General features: G+C 51.0%; 1 protein-coding gene across 2 annotated transcripts in view; it reads left to right on the top strand.

Annotated features, from left to right (window-relative positions):
- LOC144801703 (E3 ubiquitin-protein ligase HECTD3-like) overlaps positions 1 to 15,932 on the top strand; it is a 507,926-nt gene that overhangs the window by 323,365 nt on the left and 168,629 nt on the right. For both annotated transcript variants that reach the window (XM_078671764.1, XM_078671765.1), the window contains one exon: positions 2,720 to 2,823. In XM_078671764.1, the coding sequence (XP_078527890.1) occupies positions 2,720 to 2,823 (104 nt within the window). The remainder of the gene's footprint in view (positions 1 to 2,719; positions 2,824 to 15,932) is intronic.

Below are 15,932 nucleotides of genomic sequence, written 5' to 3' on the forward strand. Positions count from 1 at the left end.
TCCTACCTAAGGTACCTTCGGACTTTCACCTGAATGAACCAGTGATTCTTAAACCTTTCTTTCCTCACCCTTCCACACCAGCAGAGAGGTCTCTGCATTCTCTGGACGTACAAAGGTGCTTGAAATTTTATTTGGATCGCACCAAGGAATTTCGTAAATCTTCACAACTATTCATTGCTTTTGGTGGTCCTCGTAAGGGCCTGCCTCCCTCTTTCAAAACAAAGTATTGCGAGATGGATTTCCAGTGCCATTCTCTATTGCCATTCGACAGCAGGTCAGCAGAATTAGAGCGCATTCCACAAGATCTGTGGCTTCTTCGACAGCTCTCTTCGCGGGAGTACACATCAGAGACATTTGCAGGGCTGCAACATGGAGCAGCGTGCACACCTTTACGAAGCATTACTGCTTGGAATTCTTGATGCAAGAGGACACGGCTGTGGGCCAGGCAGTCCTGAGGAACCTCTTCCAATAATTGGTGAGCTTTCCTTACTATCCCTCCTTCCTTTTTTCTTATGTACATTTTGTATCTTTGATGTACTGATGGCTATTGCAATATATATTTATGCCACAAAATGTGCTTTATTATTTACTGCTTGCTACTCTGATACAAAAGCATGGGAATCTATGAAAGTTCCAATACTGGGGCAAGAAAACAAGTTACTTACCTGTAACTTTGGTTACCCAGTATTGGTAATTTTCATAGATTCCCATGCGCCCACCCTCCTCCCCGAGGAGAGCTCAGCCTCCAGCAGATGTGGTTATTGTTACACAACGGCTGCAAAAATCTGAGGTTCCTTCAGGAGTGTTCTAAGGGGTGAGGCTCTTCTGATTGACTGATGATTAGTTTGGTCTCTTTTACAAAAAGAGGCGGATTGCTACAAAAGGGAAAGCGGCCTAGGCCTTTCCTTTCTCTTTTGTACCTACTGCTATGTTATTTTTTGTTACCGAGACTCCCATTCCGACGACGGGGAATGATACAAAAGCATGGGAATCTATGAAAGTTACCAAACTGGGGAACCAAAGTTACAGGTAAGTAACTTGTTTTCTTCTCCTGACTTCTAAGTGAGGTGGAGAAACCAAGAGCAGTGTGACTTGTCAAGCTAGGCTCACAGGTAAAAATTCACATGACCGCTTACTTAAAATGGGCACAGGTCACAACAAGTAAATTGTGAGGTTTGCAAATTTCCAACCTTCTCTATCAACTGAGTCAATCAGAGAAAGAAGTCCCGCTTCTAATTGGAGAGGTCATATACACTACATGTAAGTTTAATATTGCATCTCAAAGTGGGCTAATATAAATAGTTACCATTTTTGTATTTCCACTTTACCTCAGGGCATTGGGCACCCAGATATATCTCAGTTGGATACAATTAAATGGGAGCAAGACTGAAATGTTTCTCCATGTCAATTAAACATGGCCTAGGAGTCAAGATGGATACAGAATTGGCCGAATTAGTTCAGCAAATCATCTCTGAGTCTTGTCTTGGTTTCGCCAGCTGATGACACCACTGTACACAACACATCCGTTAGCTTTCTCCCAAAAGCATTTGTGTTCTCTTGGCTGGCCTATTGTAATGCATGTGGAGCTGCCATTCAAGCTGAGTTTCAAGTTACAGCTTATCTAGAATTAGCGAATATGATTGGGCGGAAAGGTACCCTAAGAGCAGAAGCTATTTGTGTTCTGTTTCATTTAGTACCATTTCTTAGCACAGACTTACTCTTCTTGCGTAATAATGTATAATCTCGCGGACGTTTTGGGTAACTTGCGCTACACTGAATTACGCGAGTTACGCTCACCCCTAAATTCTAGTCAGCTCAAGTTGCAAACCAACGAGCACTAATTCGTTAAAAATGTAGAAAGCTGTATATTCAAGCAATGCTCATTTTGGTGTCATTAGATCCTGTAATTTAGCTGCATGGAGCCATGCCCAAGCGCTAGCTACATCCTCTGGCCTGCTCCTCTGGCTTCTTGCTATACATATGAGGCAGCGAGAAGGGTGGGTTGTTCTGACATGCACATCATAATGGCCATTGGCTGCCTTCCGTGCTTCTGATGGGACCCCTCCTCTATGACAGATGTGTACAGATGACGGATATACAAAAATGGTACTGTCATAATATTTGCAGTGTAATGAGAATGCATGTAGAAGACAGGTCTGTTATTACATTTAGGGAATGCGAGTTTATTGACGCTCCTCTATGTGGTTTCACAACGTGCAGTAGTAACATAAGCCACGTTCAACAAAGTCTTGTTGACAAAACCTAGAAACCGATCTGGAAATTGTGCATCAAACTAACTTTTTCAATCCACCGGCCTTGCAAATGGTTTGAATGCAGCACTTGCCCGGTGTAGCAGATGGGGACAAGAGAAGGCTTTGCACTGAATTCATTAAATTCAGGGTTCAGTGGTCTTTTCATCCTGTTAGTAACTGTACTGGAGGCCCAGTTAACTGAATCCATCCTCGAGTGAAGCAGCCCTGCTCTTTGTGTCAGGGTGTGAGCTGCCCTGGAACCCTGTCTGAAGAGTGCTCAGATATGTGGGAGAAGTGATTAGTGGGAACTGAGAAAACGAACACCTGCCAAAAACAGAATTACAGATCACAGTCCATGTGCAGTTTTGATGTTGTCCTTTAAAGATGCACCTTTCTACAGGTGTGCGGGTTGCAGAGTTAGGATGACGATGATGTGACGATCTGCTTTACTTCTCTCTCTCTCACAGGTGGTGGATTCCGGGACTGCTTGACAGACATCTCCGGAGAGCTGTGTCCCAGCTCAGCCGACAGCTCATTACCTCTGCCCTTTTTTGTGCGCACATCCAACCAGGTGCCTGGCTCTTTACCCTTTCTAATGAAACCTTACGATTGATGCAACTTACAGCACTGTACGTACAGGCATGATTTAGTGAGGTGCTGCCCTCCAGTTGTGCAGTGGCATGTCACACTTTGGATACTTTAGAGCGCAAGTTACAGGCGGAGAAGTAACCTTGGTCTTAGTACAGTCCTTAAGAGTGGTCATTTAACGTTGGTCTTGGTAGACACCTGTTGTTTGCAAACAATAGTCTGTTTCATGGACAGGGTGAAAAAGGATGAGGGTTGTGTTATTTTGGATTCTTCAGTGGGTGGAATGAGCAGGTTTTCCCTTCTCTGGCTGGCCAGAAGTGGATGCTCAGTGTGCCCTCCGTCCTGATTTGGTAGCTGAGTTATGTCTGGTATGGCATGCATGCAATGCATACATTCAGCCGCTCAGATCCTAGACAGTGGTGGGATTACATCATTCAATACCATTATGGTTTAGATGATTTGCATATATTAGGAGGAATAATTTAGCATTGATGGTACCATTTATCCTTTCAGTTGTTCAGCTGTTGCGAGTATGATTAAGTTAGATTGAGTACAGACTCCAAAGCATCTCTGACCAGTTCTGATTTCAGGAGGGGATTAGGTACTAATCTTCTTGTTGTGTTGAGGATGATCCACTCTTGGTCCATTGACTACTAGGGTCATATTTATCATACAGTTGTGTTGCTTTTGAGCCACGCAAGGGGCGCTATGGTGACACAACTACAAAGTAAGATTTATCAAGCCATGCAAAGGCACTTTGCTTGGCCCTGCATGCCTTGATGAATCTAGAGTAGCGCAGCGCAAATCCCTGCGTTGCATTACTATGCCACAGGCATGCATTCCATGGGTGGATGCGTGGGTGTTCCCACGCATTCACCATTGGATTTTAGTGCATTCCCAGATTTATTGGTAGACCTGGGAATGGGTCAAAATGCTACACCTCTCCTGGTGACAAACAAACGAAGAATTATATCTTTATTTCTTTTCATTTTTTCCTCTTTCTATGTGTGCTGTATTCCCACCGCGCTTACCTGCACGGACCGCGCCTGACAGCACACATACAAAAAGGAAACTTCCTCAGAGGATTGTTTTTGTGGAGTAAAGTGTTCCTTTCTGTACAAGAACAATCCTACTTACCACACAGACACCCTTGCACCATGCTGGCTTGATATATTCCTGTCTTCTAGTCCTAAAGTCAGGTTGGCAGGCATGGGGGTAACCGCTGACGGCCGGCGTCTCTGATTCGCCCCCGTGGCGAAGGACTCCCCATCGGTTGTATCTTTGTCAGCTTCTTTTTGAACATCCAATGCGGACCATTGGCTACCCTCATACCAGGCAGGGCCACCTTGGATCTCCGATACCACCCTCTCCATTTCTGTCTTGGTTTGTGTTTTTGTGGGCATATTCCCAGGTCTAGACCGCCGCCCGTCGCATTCCGGCTCCTTGCCATTGTTCTCTGATCGGCCTAGCGCCAGGTGCCCATTTGCCTCAAGCCAGTCCAAAGCTTCCGCTGCCATCCCAAAGAAATGGGAGCCCTGTTAGACAGTGCCCTCTTTTTGCATTGTTGCCCCACTTTTTGCTGAACTGCTGATGTGCTTTGACTGAGTGTGCCTTGGGTTCCTGCCAAACAGGTGCCCAGGGCCTATGTTCTTTCCCTAAACTGCATTGAAAACAAGCCACAATTGGCACTCTTTGGCCACAGGTCAGTCCCTTATACATGGTACCACAAGTACCAAGGGCGCTGTGGCCAGGGAAGGCCTCTAAGGGCTGCAGCACTTATTATGCCACCTTTTTAGAGGCCCTGTACCTTTTCTCACACACACTGCCTTTGCAGGCTGCGTGTTTTGGTGCAGAACAAAATGAAGAGTCGACATGGCACAAATCCCTGTGTCCCATGCCTACAACCCACTGCCCTGGCATAGGTCAGCCACCCCTCTAGCTGGGTGCACTATACTAATGGTGAGGTACAGGTGCATGTGCCCTGTACACCTACAGTGTCTAAGTCAATTCTTAGACATTGTAAGTGCAGTAATGCCATTAAGAGTATATGGTGCTCGGAGTTTGTCAATACGAACTCCACAGTACCATAATGGCTTTACTGAAAACTGGGACGTTTGGTATCAAACTTCTCAGCACGTTAAACCCACATTGATGCCAGTGTGGGATTTAATGAAAAATGCACACAGAAGACATCTTAGAGATGCCTCCTGAAAAACATACTAACAATAGTGTACAGGCTGAGTGGCTGCTTGCCTGCTGCCACCACCGGACATGTTTCTGGACCCCTGGGTCAAGAGCCTGCTGCTCTCGAGGGTCTGAAACAATGCACATCCTGGGACTAGTTGCCAAGCCTCCTCCCCCAGGATGGGCAGGGTCCAGAAAGGGGAAGCTTCAAAGGCGTGCTGCCCTTATGAGCTTCCCCGGGCACTTTTGCTGCTTCCAGGAACTGGCCCCCACCGGTTCTGACCCCCACTTTGGGCGGGAGAATCGTCCGGAAAGCCAAATGTTGAAGTGAGGTGTGCCCACCTTTGCCAACCCCACCCCTCAGGTGAGGGAGGTGAGGCGAAGCACAACTCTCAGTCCTCGTCATCTTGCAGATGGGGGACCTAGCCAACCCGTGTGAGGCATATGCCCGCCTCCCACTGGAATGTGGCATAATAGGGAGTGTACACACCCCAAGGAAGGGTCCCAAATTTTACCTACCTGTAACACCCCTAAATTTATTATTTAGGGGCAGCCTCGAACCTTGTCTCCTCAGACAAGAACCGACCAAGAAGAAAAGAAGAAGAAAGACCGAAGAGCCGTGCCATAGCTAAGAAGAGGAGGATGCCCACTGACTTCACACCTGCCCTACCGGCCTCTCCCCACCCGGTGTGTCCCGCAGCCAGCAACCTCAAGAAACCAAAGGACCTGCCCTCCACAGAAAAGACTCTGTCTCCCTTGAGCACCGGATTTGCTCACCCACAGACTCTGGCTTTGGCCAAATCCGCGAGTCATCACCACTCTGCACCCAACGGCCCGATTCTGAGTGACCCAACACCACAAGGAGGTCTTACCGGCGATCCTGACCTGAGATCTTGTGATCTCTGACCTACCTCAAATCTCCCAGCGAAGCCTGCAGCCTCTTTCTGGGGGATCACCCCAACCGGAGCTGGTAAGGAAAACCTGACGTCTAAAGACACCCCTGCACCCGAAGTCCCACGGCCTTTGGTTGCCCAACTGACCGTGTCCCAGCATCCCCAGGCATCCCAACTTACCTCTCCAACCAGTGGTCTCTTCCAGAAGATCTTCCAGGAGCCTGCAGTCTTTGTTGAAACCGGAGAATCCCCATTGAAATCAACGGGGCACCGGAAGCACAAACAGCACCCTGCACCCAGCCGCCCCTGTGTAGCTGCGGGTGTACTTTAGGTGCTAACTCAGATCCCTCTTTGCCCTGAGCCTAACACCAGGAGCTTTTCTTCCACAACCGTGTGGCCTGCCCGTGAACAGCCACCAACTATAGGCCCCTTATCCCCCATTGGATAACATTGGGCCTCAGCACTCTGCACCCAGCCACCCTAGTGCTGTTGAAGGTGTTCTGAGAGTGCATCCTCAACCCAGGGGGAACCCTGGTTCTAAGCCCAGAATACCCACTCCCACAAATACCTACTTACCTGTAAACCGATAACTCTATTTTCCTCCATAGGAATGTATTGACTGCTTTTTCCTAAAAAAAACTTTGTGTGGAGTAGGTAGTTTATTTCACATGGCTGAACCAAGCTTGGCTTGGTTCTAGAAATAAAATAACGTAATAATATTTGTATATAAAAAAAAAAATCTGAGTTCAGTCTTTGAGTTTGTGACATCATTTGCTAATTAATTTTGTACAGCAACTGCATAACACTACCTTCCTATAAAGCCTTACTGCTCACCCACACTACCACAAATAGAGGGTAAGGTGCTATCTACTTTTACCTCAGCCTACCTTTGGGGTTCCACTGGATTCCGTGCACTATACCTCATTTTGGTATAGTATGTACAGAGCCAGCTTCCTACAAGCCCTCCATATCTCATCAATCAGGGGCTTGTATAGTGCGGCTACTGACCCATGAGGGTCTCAAGCCGTGGGGGGCTGCTGGTCCTTCTGGGTGTAGGATCATTCCAAGAGCCTGGTCTTGAGGTCCTTTGTGAATTGGGTCAGCTATGCGGATTGCCTGAGGTGGAAGGGCAGGGTGTTCCAGGTCTTGGCGGCGAGGTAGGAGAAGGATCTTCCGCCGTTTTTGGTCTTCTGGATCCTGGGGACGGAGGCTATGGCGAGTTGGGTGGAACAGTGTTGTCTGGCGGGTACGTGGAATGCGGGATGGTAGTTCAGGTTTGCTGGTCCTTCGTTGTGGAGAATTTTGTAGGCATGTGTGAGAAGCTGGGAAGTGACTCTCTTGTTCACTTGTGTGATGTGGCTGCGGCAGGGGATGTCAAGGACCAGTTTTCCTGCAGGGTTTTGGGCGTTCTGTGGTTTCTTGAGCTGTTTCTGGGTGACCCGACGTTGAGTGCATTGCCGTAGTCGAGTCTGCTGGAGATGAGTGCATGGGTGACCATGTTTCTGGGTTCTGTGGGAGCCATCTCAATCTCTTTCAAAGCAGGCTAAGCATGGGGAAGCAGGCTGAGGAAACTGCCTTGATATGGGTGGTTCATTGTGAGTGATGAGTCCAGTATGGTGCAGAGGTTGCATGTGTGGTAAGTCGGGGTGGGAGGGTATGTGCGGCAAGCCACCAAGAGTCTTCCCAGTCTGAAGGGGTGGGTCCCAGGAGGAGGTGTTCAGTCTTGTTTGAGTTGATCTTAAGGCAACTATCTTTCATCCAGGTAGCCGCGTCCTTCATTCAGCTATAAAAGTTGGTTTTGGCGGTTTTGGGTTCATTGGTGAGGGAGAGGATCAGCTGGTTGTCATCGGCTTAGGAGACTATGTTGAGTCCATAGCTTCTTACGATGGCTGCGAGGGGGGCAATGTAAATGTTCAAGATGGTGGGGCTCAGGGAGGAACCCTGGGACACTCAGCAGCTGATCTCAGTACGATCTGAGTGTAATGGTGGTAGTCTGACTCACTGAGTCCGGCCAGTGAAGGAGTGGATCCCGTCCAGTGCCTTGTCGTGGATGCCGGCGTCGTGGTGTCTCGTGATTAGGGTGCAGTAGGAGACTGTGTTGAAGGCGGCTGAGATGTCCAGTAGGATGAGGGCTACGGTCTCGCCCTCGTCGAGGACGGAGCAGATATCGTTGGTGGCGGCGAGGAGTGCGGTCTCCGTGCTGTGGTTGCTTTGGTAGCCAGATTGGGAGGTGTCCAGGACGTGGTTTACTTCTATGAACGTGGAGAGTTGGGCATTGATGACCTTCTCAATGACCTTGGTTGGGACGGTGGGGAGGAAGATAGGTCTGAAGTTCTTGAGGTTAGTTGGGTCTGAGGACGACTACTTCAGCAAGGGGTTGATCTCGGCATATTACCAGTCATTGGGGGAGTTGGTGGTTTCGATGGAGCAGTTGATGGTGTGGTGAAGCTAGGGAGCGATGGCGGCGACTGCTTCATGGAAGATGTGGTGCAGGCAATGATCCGACAGGGCTCCTGAGTAAATGCTCTTCGTGGTCTTGAGTGTGTCCTCTGTTGTGAGCGGGGTCCAGCAGAGCATGGTCTGTTGGGGTGCGGCCTGGTTGCGTGGAGTTGTGGTGGAAATAGTGGCAGGGTCTAGGATGTTGAAGCTGTCATAGATCTGCTTGATCTTGTAGTAGAAGAAGGTGCAGAGTTTGTTGCAGAGGTCTTGGGAAGGAGGGACATCTGGGGTCTCGCTGATGGGCCTGGTGAACTCCTTGACGATGGCGAAGAGTTCTTTGCTGTTGGGTGCGTTAGCGCTGAATCGGTCTTGGGGGCTGTTTTCTTTGTGGTTTTGAGGAGGAGTTGATGTGCTTTGACATCAGATTTGAAGGTAGCATGGGTTTCTGGGGTTTTGTTGTTTCTCCATCACTTCTCGAGTCGTCTGCAGGTGCGTCTGGATTCGTGGAGGGTGAGAGTGAACCAGCTGGCTTTCTTGGAGTGTTGCTTGCCTGTTCTTTTCTGTGTTCTGTGACACGGAGCTTACTAGCACATATTTAAGGTTCTGGGTCCTCAGTTGTCCCTTAACCTCAATGTAAGGCTCACTCTGCTTCTGAACCTTCTTCGTGTAGTCCTGATAAATGATAACCTAACCTCCATTTAACTGACAAGTTCTGCGAACCTTGGCCACCTACAAGATATGATCATAGTCAAGAAAATGTAGGAGCTGAACCACAATGGCCTTCGGAGTGGGCAGCTGGGGTGCATGGCTGACTCACTGTGGGCCCTTTCCGCAATCAGCAGTTTTGATGGTCGCTCCTCTAGCACCACGGAGCCCAAACAGCCCTTAATATATAACTTGGGTGTCTCCGGGAACCCTATCAAACCGTTTGTTTTTTTAAATTTGTTTTACTTTTTTTTTTTAACTTTATTTATCATTTTCTGATAAAACGATGCAGTACAATAACACATGACAAGATATGAGCTCCATAACAAGACACCACGCAGGGTGTCAAATAATTTCCAAAGATGTCCACATTCACAATAAAGGGTGACGGAGAAGCAGCAGACAGTCCTTACAGACATTGGTGTAGCAGCGCTGTGCTCCCGGGTAGACCACTCCACTGGGCTGGACAGCATGTCTGGTGGAAGCTCCAGATTCAAAGGTGCAACAGCGACCGATCAGGGGACGGTTGTAAGTCAACCAGCACCGGCGGCCGCCGCGGGCCAAGGGCCTGAGGGGAGCGCGGGGGAGGCAGCAGTGGGGGTAAGGGACAGGCAGTGCATGGAAAGGGCGAGAGCAGAAGAGGAGGTCAGGCGTCGGCCATCTCCGCGGCCGCGGCGGACCCAGGGCCGACGGGGAGCGCAGGCGAGACGGCACCACCCGAGGAGGAACGGGAAAGCAAATAGGCGACCAGGGGGCCCCAAATGTCCACAGGCCGTGATCTAACAGGCATCAGGTCCCAGAATTCAGAGAGGAGCGTTTGACGGGATGCATCTGCAAGCCCGTCCGCAACAACAGGGGAGGGACGGCGGCCCCAGCAGTAGCATGGCAGTTAGCCGACGAGATGCGTCCGGGCACGGTTTAACAAATCCGAGAAGACAAAGGAGGGGGTCCGGTTGCACGGTGGAGCCGGTGATTTCAGATACAGTAGAGCAGACCTCCCTCTAAAACCCCCGCACACTCGGGCAAAGCCAGGACAGATGAGCGAAGTCCGCGGCTGATGCCGAGCATCGCCTGCAGGAGTCCTCCGGACTCAGTCCCACGTGATAAAGATACATCAGAGTGCGGTAAAACCTGTGCAAAAATTTAAAATGAATCAGGCGGAGCCGATAGTTCGGGGAGAGTTTGGTCGTTTGGTTGCAGCAGTAAGACAAATCGGCATCCGAAATGTCTACGCCAAGATCTGCACTCCACGCATCACGCGCTCGAGTCCAGGAGTTGGGGGAGGCCATCAACGCAAAAGCATACAATCTAGTGACAAGTTTATGCGGGGACTCCGATGTGTACACAAAATCCAGTGCTGGAAAAGTTGGCGACGGATGCGGGAAGGTCGGGTGCAATTTCAGACAGGTGGCACGCAACTGATAAAAGAGGAGAGTGTCCATCAGGGAGGGAGACTCAGGGAGGGAATAAAAGGAGTTATTCGGGTACAGATCCGCGACGATGCTAAGACCCCGGGACGCTGCATGGCGAGACATGCTGGAGGACTGCAAGGGCGGAAAATCCGGGTGGTCAACGATGGGTACGGCGTTAGCGGATAAATGAGAAAGACCTGATAGACGACAAAGATATAACCACGCCCAACGCAGCGTCTCTACAGTGTTTACCTCCGCCCGGGGACGCACCGCAGGAGCAAAGAGTGCTGTGGATAGGGGCCAAGGAGAGGAAACATCCAGCTGGTAAGGGGTGGGGTGCAGCCAGAAATGAAGGAAACTAGCCTGCGCACAGAGATCGTACAATCTAAAATCTGGGGCGCCCAGCCTGCCGGCCGACATAGGCAGGGTGAGGATATCGTAGGCAATCCTGGGTTGCTGCCCGGCCCAGACCAGCGATACCTCCAGCGACCGGAGTCGGCGGAAGAAATAGGAGGTGAGAGGGATAGGTATGTTGGAGAAGAGGTAAAGGAATTTGGGGAGTACCACCATCTTAGCTATGGCCACCCAGCCTGCCAGGGACAGCGGTAACCTGCACCATTGGGGAACTTTAGATTCAAGCCAATCAGTCACGCGGCCATAGTTGGAGCGCCATAGCTCATCTGGGTCTCTGCTTAGCCAAATCCCCAGGTAGCGCGTGGGGCCAGACGCCCACTCAAAAGGATAATCTGACAAAAATGAATGAGTAGCATCCGTCAAGGGGAAGAGCACCGACTTGTTCCAGTTGATCAGGACACCCGAGAGCACGCCAAACCGGATCACTTCCCTTACCAGGAGGCTTAGGTGTTCTTGGGGGTGTCGAACATAAAGAGTGATGTCGTCGGCGTACATGGAGACCAGGAGGGAGCGGGATGAGAAGACGATACCCCTTTGGGTATGATGCTGCCCCAGCCGGGCAGCCAGGGGTTCCATCGCGATGGCGAAAAGCATGGGCGATTGCGGACACCCCTGCCTGGTTCTGCGCAAGATGGCAATGGGATCCGACACCAGACCGTTTTTAAGAAGCCGAGCCGTGGGAGCAGTATAAAGTAAACGAATGTTCTGCAAGCAGTGGGCAGTAAAACCCATTCGGATCAGCAGGTTTGTCGGGCTTGAGAAGAAGGGTCAGCGAGGCCTCGCGGAGAGATGGCGGGAGCGTGCCCGTATCGAAGGATTAATTGAACATGGCGGCAAGATGCGGGACCAGGAGAGTGGCAAATGCTTTGTAAAAGGCGGCAGGCAGGCCATCCAGGCCCGGTGCTTTGTCGCTTGGAAGGCTGCTAATTGCCGCCAGGATCTCTTCCCTCGAGAAGGGCTCATCGAGGAATTTACGATGATAATCCGCCAGCCAGACTAAGGCGCTGGACTCAAAATATTGTTCAAACTCCGCTAAGGGAGGAGGAGAACCCGCGGAAAAGAGGTTAGAGTAAAATGCTACAAACCGGGCCCCAATCTCTTCCGTGGACGTGGTGCGATCCGGGCCCCCATCACTGAGGGTGGTGATATAAGAAGCAGCTTGCGGAGGCCGCAGCAGGTTGGTGAGAGTGCGCCCTGGGCGATCCCCCTCCCCAAAGCGGCGGGCACGGCCCTCCCTACCCAGAAAGGACAACTCTCGGCCCGCTTCCTCCGAAAATTCGGTGTGGTTTTGGCGCCAGCGCGTCAGGGCTGGGGTCGAGCACCAGAGCGGCATCCAAGTCACGAATCTCGCCCTCCAGGCGAGCGAGCACAGAGCGAATGGACCGGAGAACACCTGATTGTTTAGTGATGCACTCACCCCGAATAAATACCTTAAAGCTCTCCCAGAGGGTAGAGGCCGAGTCGACAGATCCCACGTTAAGCTCAAAAAAGGTGGTGAATCCCGAAGGGCATGAGGAGAGAGACGCCAGGAGAAAGCCCATAGCTGAAACCCGGGGGGCCGAAGGATGAGCTGGACCGGCGCATGATCGGAGAGGGTTCAGGCCATAGGAGTGGCATTGACTGTCCAGGACAGGACGTCTGGCGAGGCGACCCAGAGGTCTATTCTTGACCAGCAGCCCCGTGCTCCCGTGATACAAGTACCTTCCCGGGCATCCGGGCGGAGATGGCGCCAAACATCAGAGAGTGAATTATCGGCCAGAATAGAGGACAAGACAGTGGCGGCCCGCGGGCTCGACCGGGTAGTACCCGACCGGCCCAGTGCAGTGGAGAGGGTAACATTATAATCCCCACCCCAAATAATGGCAGCAGGACCACAGGAGGAAATCTGATGCCAGACGTGGTGGAAAAAGTCGGGGTTGTCAGAGTTCGGGCCATACACCGCAGCAATGGTGACTGGCTGTGCTAGTAGGAGGCCATGTAAGATCTCATATCTGCCCTCCGGGTCAACGCAGGCATTGGTAGTCTGCCAGGGGAGGCTGCGGCCAGCAAAATGGATACTCCCCTGGCATTAGAGGAGTGGATTTCCCCCCAATAGCGCGCCTGAAGCCTGGAAACAGAGCTGGGTAGTAGATGGGTTTCCTGCAATAAACAGATATCCACGCAGTGGCGCTGCAAATGGGCATAGGTTAGGCGGGCCTTGCGATAATTGTTCAGGCCCCGGACATTCCATGTCCAACACGTAAGATTAGGCATCAGAAAAATCAAAGAGGGAGGCATCGCACGGGGGGGCGCAGCAGGGGGATGAGCCTTGTCCCACAACTGGTCACAGCGGGCGGACTGGCGAACCAATGGGGGAAGTAAGACCAGCAGCAGCCCGAGGGAGAGCAATCCAGCCCAGGGGAATTGGAACAGCGCACCCAGGGAACAGAAGGGCAGGGCCACGCGGTCGCTGCCGCGGGTAGGCGCAAGGACACGCAGGGGAGCACCTCACGCCAGCACAGCATGGTGTCCATAGTGAGGCATACACAGCTGTACAGAGGCAACATAAAGGCGACAACTCAATGCAGCCAAAACACTGGGAAAGCGACCTCTCCTCCTCCTCCCCCCCCCCCCCGCAGCAATCTAGCCATCGCAGAACGAAGAGAGAGATAATCTCAAACATTGCGCAGCAGGAGCGTCAGGGCATACATTGTCACAAAGCATAAATAGAATAACAGCGCGGCAAACCCACAACTTTGGTTGAAGAACAAAACCACCCCCCACAATACACAGGCCAGGATCCGCCCACAACAGAGCAAGCGGAAAGCCCCACCATTTCCTCCACCCACTCCAACCACCCAATTAGGTTGAGAAACACCCCCTCCCCACCCAGGGAACCCAGAACTTGGACAGGACAGCAAAACCATCCCTGGTGGGGCATGGCAGGACTCGGCGAACGCCCCCGCGGTGAGGCAGGGTGGCCAAGCTCAAAAGGAGCAGCAGCCTCTTAGCAAGATAGTGGGAAAGTACCAACAGTGTGCCCACACTACCTAGCTGCACTAATAATAGGCAAGGATAAAGTCTACCTGCGGGGCTAGGAATAACAGAGAACAAAAGGGCAGCGCCCGACATTACACACTACACAGAAACTGGAGGCCCCCAGTGGCGGCAGGAATGCAAGAGGAAGGGGAAGGAAGGGACACAACCCAGTATACATAGGGTGAAAAAAACCGTCATCAGAGTACATGACTGACTGAATTATTTTTAAAGCGCTCTTATGCCGAGGCGTCTTGGCGCTGTGAGACAGAAGCAGGTAGAGGGGAAGGTGTAAGGCATCATAAAGAGCCAGGTCTTCAGCGCCCTTCTAAAACTCGCTCTGTTGTTTTCCGAGCGCAGTGTAACGGGCATGCTGTTCCATAACTTGGGGGCCAGGAAGGAAAAGGATCTTCCTCCCCACCGGGCTCTCTTTATTCTAGGTGTTTGGAGTAGAAGTTGGCTGCAGGATCTTGAGGCGCGTGAGGGCATATAGCGGGGAAGGAGGTTGGTAAGCTCCTCAGATGTGTTGCCATACAGTGATTTATGGACCAAACACATGGCCTTAAATTTGATCCTGTGCCTAACCGGGAGCCAGTGCAATTCACGTATGGCTTTGGAGGTGGAATGTCTTTTTGGGAGGTTAAGTAACACTCTTGCCGCAGTGTTTTGAATAGACTGGAGCCTTGCAAGCTGTTTTGCACCTGCTCCCAGGTAAAGAGCGTTGCAATAATATACTCTAGACATAATTAAAGCTCCCACCACAGTTTTCCTAAGAAGGAACGGAATGTAGGGTAGGATTTTCCTAAGTACCTTCGTTAAGTAAAAACATGCCGAAGTGACCTGACTGGTGTGTGCTGAGCAGCTGAGATCTTTATTATAAAACCTAGATTTCTGACTTTATTTGTTGGAGCAGGGCAGCTTCCCGCTTCTGGAGGCCACCATTGGTGACTCCATATGGAAGGTTTCTGGCCAAATTCGATCACTTCAGTCTTTTCGGTGTTAAGCTTTAGGAAGTGATCGTTCATCCAATTCTTTACGTCCGACAGACAACTTCTGAAGTTGGCAGCCGTGGCTTCTACCGACTGAGATAATGACACCACTAATTGAGTGTCGTAGGCGTAAGACACTAAACGCAAGCCATAGGATTTTATTAGTGAAGCCAGGGGAGTGACGTATAGATTGAATAAGGTCGGTGATAGAGCCGAACCCTGCGGAACGCCACATGGAAGATGGAATTCTGCTGACTGGAGGCCTCCCCAGTGGATCAGATGTACACGGGACTCTAGGAAGGACTCAAAAAGCGCTAAGGCGGTGTCCCTAATGCCCAGCGCCCTGAGTCTATTAAGTAGGACCCCATGGTTACCGGTGTCAAATGCCGCTGTTAGATCAAGTAAGATCAAGGCGGCTCTACCCCCGTCATCCATGGTCCTGCGAATGTCCTCTATGGCTATGATCAGAGCGGTTTCAGTAGAGTGGCAAGCCCTAAAGCCATGCTGAGTAACGTCTAGGAGGTGATGGTTTTCTAGGTGTGTGTTAGTTCCTGATTCATTGCTCTCTCCAGCATTTTGGCATGGAAAACATAAGAAAGCCCACAAGGCCCATCAATCATTGTCACTCGGCTGATTGGTGGCCTCACTTGAAGATCCGGAGGGGGAGTGTCTAGAGTCTCTATCCAGGCTTTTGGCATAAGCGAGAGCCTCTCTCGGGTCTGGGAAGATCAGCGTCTTGTCGCCCTGGCGGACCTTCAGCTTTGCCGGATAGGCCAAAGAGTAAGACACCTCATGTTTTTGGAGGATTTTCTTAGCTGGTAAAACCTCTCTCCTCGCGGCCTGAACAGACATGGTGTAGTCGGGATAGAATGAAAGAGTGTTGCCCTGGTGGGTGATGGTGCCTCTGTCCCTGGCAGCACAGAGGATGGCATCCCGGTCGCGAAAATTTAAAATTTTGGCCACGATGGGGCGTGGAGGCATACCAGGACGAGGTCGAGGCCCCAGGAAGCGATGTGCCCGCTCCACCACAAAGAAGGACGA

The sequence above is a fragment of the Lissotriton helveticus genome, chromosome 1_2 (genome assembly GCF_964261635.1).
Source record: "Lissotriton helveticus chromosome 1_2, aLisHel1.1, whole genome shotgun sequence".
Lineage (NCBI taxonomy): Eukaryota > Metazoa > Chordata > Amphibia > Caudata > Salamandridae > Lissotriton > Lissotriton helveticus.